The 5,949-nt window shown below is 34.4% G+C and overlaps 1 protein-coding gene across 1 annotated transcript; it reads right to left on the bottom strand.

Annotated features, from left to right (window-relative positions):
- Positions 1-3,823: 3,823 nt before the first annotated feature.
- On the bottom strand, positions 3,824-5,031 carry LOC134260617 (uncharacterized; the record flags this gene model as incomplete). The annotated part of the gene is made up of 1 exon (XM_062743174.1): positions 3,824-5,031. A coding segment is annotated over one exon (1,208 nt), but the record flags the coding sequence as incomplete, so codon positions are not given.
- Between the last annotated feature and the right edge of the window lie 918 nt (positions 5,032-5,949).

Below are 5,949 nucleotides of genomic sequence, written 5' to 3'. Positions count from 1 at the left end.
AAAATTGGTGCTCTCTAGTGATCATTGAAAAATATACAGCTTTTTTATTTTGATAAAACCTGCTTCACGGAGCATGCTACATTTTGGCATGTTTTCATCACAAAGACTCTTTATTAAAATTAAAAATTGCACAATTGTAGCGAATAGAGAATTATGATATTTTACCTGTCGCTAAAGTATTCATGATACGTCACTGGGAGAAATTTTGAATAAAATTGGAGGGTATATGACTTTTTTATAGCCATTTATAAATGATCAACGCGTAAAAACACAGCCAAAAATCGGAACGTCATCAAGCGTCATGGAGCACTGCACTACGTAAAAATTATGTGTGCAGAAAGGAAAATGTGTAAAAAGAGATTAAAATGTTCAAGATGCTGCCGGGAATTTCCTACACATACAAAGGGCAAAGTTTTCAGATGGTTGTAGCTTTATAAGAATGGAAGGATTAACATTTTGAATGATTAACTCCATCAATAATCTATAACCCTTATCGCCTGGACATTGTGCCTATATGGTTTTGCATTGTTTCCATTCATGATCGATTAATTGCATTAACTTTTTTAAAGATAAAAATAATATCCGAATCAGTACAATCTGAATCAGTACAAAAGACATTGTAGTAGAAAAGTAACATGTCTTGATATAGATACTCAATTTTAAAGTAAAAAAAAAGAAGAAAAAATAAAAGATTTATAGAACTGGACAAAGCTTAACGGGTTGAAATCTGGTTGTCACGTCGCCTTACGTCAAGTGATTGCTCCTTGAATCCCATGACCTCATAGTAAAAATTGTTGCAAATTTTCAAGATTTAAGTAAATGGACCTGATTTTTTAAATACTAATAAACAAAATGTAGGAATTTATTCAGACATAGGTCATACTTCATAGTACACAATAGATTTTCCGTTATTTAATGTGTCCGCGAACTTTTCTAACAACCCTCGTACTAACACGTGGTGATTTTAGTTTTTTTTTACCAATAAGAAAAGCAAATGCTGGGATGCCAACAAAGCTAAGGCATTCTATCTGGAGAGCAAACTCAGTAAAAGCCGAATTAACATTAATTTGTGTTTCTTCCCCATGGATTTGTGCACGGCAATTAATGTCAGCAGTTTTGAGGGAGGGATCTCAAGTTTATCTGGGTTTAATACATAGGTAGAATACTTATTATTTAAAAGCCTTTGCACTCCCTTGTATCGGAGGGGGGATTGTCCATCAAAATCAAATGCTGTAAAAAAAGTAAAAGAGAGAGAGAGAAGAAAAAACAAAGTTACCGGTAAATTAATTATAGTAAACTAATTCTTCAGTAAAAATAAGCTGTCTTTCTTTTTTTCCGTATTTCCATATCAAAATATTTTTTCTTAGTATAAATTAACATCGGGTACGATGAATTTGGTAGTTGTAGAAGCTAAGTACCGCGTCGAATTATTAGTAATTTCAGTTAAGTGTGAAGTTTTACATTACGTCACGATCTTTTCCACAGATTCATCCAGTGTAAACAATTCAGCCGCCGCTGAGTGATTGGTCAGCTCATATTATCAACACTGACACGGAAATAGTCTGTTGCATGAGCAACCAATCAGGGATTAGAAGAAACTTCCAGTCGAAAAACTTGCAGTTAGGAGGCGTGTATTATTTACCTTGAGCACAGATGTCATCAAAGGTTGTGACGTAATGCAAAACTTCACACTTAACTGAAATGGGGAACCGGAGTCGGTTATCTTATCTTGTATCGGTAGGGGGCGCCACAGGAAAATGCGGTCCATTACAAAAATGATAAAACCTGTGAAGATGGATAATCAGCATCCATTCTCGAATACGATATCGGAAAGCACACACGTTTCAGTTACTATCTTTTACTTACTATGGCATCTAATTGTGGTGATATGACTATACCTGAACTTAAGAAAGAGTTAGAAAAGTTTGGAGCGAAGAAATCAGGAAGGAAGTGGGAACTTGTGGAGAGGTAAATAAACATACGATGTTTTCATGCAAATCCAAGTAAACATTATTAATAACACGGTAAATAAATATCAGCGGTGTGTAAAAGATTTACATTAAGTCAAGTTAACAGAAAATAACAGAATTACCTGGTTAAAGAGATTAATTCTTGAATAATCTGCAACTTTAGCGTGTTAGATTTTTAACTTGAATTTCCTCGGTAATTCTAACATCGATGTTATATTGCTTGGTGCTTGCAGTAAAATAAGAATACTTCTCTACATTTTTATTATGATGCAGTATTATTATTCCCTGATTGTTGCCACTCTGTTTCACTCAAAATATACACAAAAAAGAATTAATTAGGCTTATTTTATTACAGACTTGAAGCCTACAGAAAAAATGCACATTGTGCTAAGACCGATGTTTATGGACCTGAATTTATGATGATGACGCCAGATCCACAACTCTACAAGGACCTTCATGGCGACAAGACCTTTCCAGGATGCACCGAGGCGGAAATTTCCACTTTCTTGTCCAAGTTTAATAAGACAACTGATACGAAAGGAAGGGATATGTACAACGATGGGTTTATCCAGTATGTGAGGGTGACATTTCATGATTCAAATTGGTTCGTTAGAAGCAGTGTAAAAGCTTCAATGATGAAGTCTGTGAAATATGTTGTTGACATTATGATAGGAAAAGACAGAAGTGTTATAGAGTCTCAATGTGAATGTGCTGCAGGTATGGGACCCGATGCACATTGCAAGCATGTCTGTGCTGTACTTTTTTCATGTGCAGATTTTGTTAAGCAAGGGACTTACAAAACGGAACTCACCTGCACACAGAGGTTACAATTTTTTCATCGTGCTAAGCCCCATAAAGGAAGTCCTATGAAAGCAAGACAGTTGGACATGCCAGGCTGTGACGAAGTATGCAATAATGACTATGACCCTCGTCCAGTTGAATTTATAGGCAATCCAGGATACCAGTCCTACTTTAGAAATGTGTGCCTGAATTATCCAGGTATTAGTAAGACCCCAATTTTTCAGCTCGATGAGCCTGTGAACATGAAAGCTTACAATCTGGACCATGACTATCTAAAAGATATGTTTAGTGAAACCCATTTGAAACTTTTAAATGTATCAGAAATTTCAGAGGAGAATGCACGTCAAGTTATGATGAAAACAGCTACACAAGCGACCAACGACCTTTGGTTTGAGGAACGTTGCAAACGTCTTCATTCTTCGGTGTTCGGGAGAATATGTAAAGCAACTGATCGAACTGATAAGGTGAAACTTGCTGACTTCTTAACAACAAAGGCACAAAAAATTAATGCCAAACCTATTCTTCATGGAAGAAAATACGAAAAAGAAGCTGTTAAGAAGTACCAGGAAATTTCGGGACGCACAGTTTACAATAGTGGAATTTGTGTCAGTCTGGACTCCCCTCATTTAGCAGCAACCCCAGATGATATTATTGATGATGACACCTTGATTGAAGTAAAGTGTCCATATGTGGCTAGAAACAGTTTTATTTCCTCAAAAACAGTTCCTTATATTAAGCAGTCTGGAAGTAAATTTTATTTGAATAAATCCCATGACTATTACTATCAGGTCCAAGGACAACTTTACTGTGCAGAGAAAAATGAGTGTATATTTGTTGTGTATACTTTCAATGACTTTTTGTTCTTTGCAATAGAAAGGGATGATATATTTATTGATGAGATGAAGAAAAAATTGAATGAATACTATGAAGATTTTTTTAAGTCTGCTCTGTTGGAAAAAACTTTTTTCAAGACATATGATGGTAAATGTACTTGCAATAAAGAAAAATGAAATAAGACTTTATTCTCTTATTATGTCATTTTTAATACCAAGTTATGCATAAGAAGGCACTATACAATTCTTAAAATTACACAACATGAAACAAACATAGATTATTTCTGAAGAAAGTTTTGTTTCAGAGCTATTCATAGGCTCTGTCAGAATTTTGAATGTTTTTGCAAGTCCAATGATCCTCTCAATGTGCACACGTTTGTTGGATATTTTTCTGTCCTCAATGACAGTAGCACAAGACATTCTGTTTTTCTTTTTGAAAAATGTTGGTGTATTTATTTGAATGATCCTGTGTACAAACATATCCTGCACATTAAAACCTTTGTCCGCCATTATTGAATCTCCAGAATTGCACATTTCCAACAGACTACTTCTTTCAACTATTTGACGGTAACTTGTTGATCCCCCATATGTGGTAGAAATATAAGATGTTAATCCACCTGGTGTCGCTCCTACAAGAACTTTTACGGTGTTACGGTTTTTGTAGGTAGAATACGTTGCTTGTTGTGGCTTTGGTAACTTTGGTCTTTTGATAGGACACTCTGTGCCATCTATTATCACTCTAGTATTTGGAAATTTTGTTTTAAAGTCTGATGGACAGTAATATTTTACAAGATACTTTGTAGGCCAAATGTCGATTTCCTGCCATTGCTTACTCATGAATAAAATCCATGTAAAAAATATATTGGATACCGTCTTTTCAGAAACTCGAAATAATCTTGAAAGTTCAAAATTGGTCGTATGGCGCCGTAACTTGCAGAGGACTAAGAAAAATTGGTCAGGAACACTAATGTTTGAAACCTTGTGATAAATATAATTCAAACAGTGAGCTGCAGGTCCTAAAGTTCTTAAAACAAAATAAAATTTAGTTAGAGTTTCCAATCCAGTATAGAAATTTACTCCGGCATCATCATTTGTAAAGTTTTCAATACTCATTGGGGGATACCGAGGAGTTTGTGTTTGTACATCAAAAAATTTAACGTCAGATTTCTGAACAGGGACTTGAATTTCTTCAGCCAAAATTTGGGTAGAGCTATATACAGTTTCCTCGGATACTTGCAGATCATCAGCTGATGTATAGATGACTTCATCTATGGAAGACGAAGCAGAAAATTCTTCTGCTAGTTTTCGTTTGATGCCTCTGGATTTGGCTCTGTCGGCTCGTTCAAGTGAATGTGGACTTGGCTCTACCCTGGGAAAAATGCTTGGCACCGCAGTTTTCTTCAATCTTTTACTCAAAGGAGTAGTTCCTAAGAATTAAAATATTTATATCAATACTTGTTATTAGTTCTAGATTATTTATTAAAGAATTAAAGAATCTAATTTAAGAACTAAATTTTAAAGCCAATAAAACAAATACAGGTTTACTAAAATATTTTTATTTTATCATAATTGTTATGAAATTGAAATTACAAAACATGCCCATGTGTTTATTAATTAATTCAACTAAACAGGTCGAATTTGTTTGTAAGCAGGGTGCTAATTATAAACATCAATGTCAAAACACAGTATCTTCTACTGGTAGATATGCATAAATTATCAGATAACAGCATGTGTTCTTTTAGACATGCCTTGTGTTTATATTGTTAAGAGATAATGCATTTGTAATAAATGACCAGTAATTGAAGTTGTCAGTGGGGAGTCTGCATGTGGCAGTGTCTGTAACGTTATCAGATTACTTGGTATGAGAAGTAAACAATGGATTCGATATTTTAGTGCATTTCGATCCCATTTCATCTAAGTAAATAAGGCATAAATATTGTTCAGAATAAAATCTATAGAGTTTACTTTGCACATGCTTATCAAAAAGATTTCAAGATAGTAATTAAATATTGTTACCATGCTTGGTTTCAGTCAAATAGGGGTGTTGCTAAAACGCGGAACGGAAAACGGAACGGAAAACGGAACGGAACGGAAAACGGAATAAGTTATTTCGGATTAAATCACTTAAAATACTCAAATTATATCATAAATGTTATAACTTGTACGTAGTCAATCCACAACTATTAAATACGAGTTGATTTAGTCATGGTAAGTCTCTTATTTACGAAAATCGCTGACATGTATAGCAGCGACGTAGTGTAATCGATTTCGAATTTGAAAGAGTGGGAGGGGTTAAATTTACTTGAAAAGTTTTTGACAAACAAAAAAAAAGACAATTGTTTGAT

This window comes from Saccostrea cucullata, unplaced genomic scaffold (genome assembly GCF_032062105.1).
Source record: "Saccostrea cucullata isolate Sc308-1 unplaced genomic scaffold, CSIRO_AGI_Scuc_v1 ctg1278, whole genome shotgun sequence".
Classification (NCBI taxonomy): Eukaryota; Metazoa; Mollusca; class Bivalvia; order Ostreida; family Ostreidae; genus Saccostrea; species Saccostrea cuccullata.
Note: the sequence above shows the minus strand (reverse complement) of the source record. Positions and strands in the feature narration are given on the sequence as shown.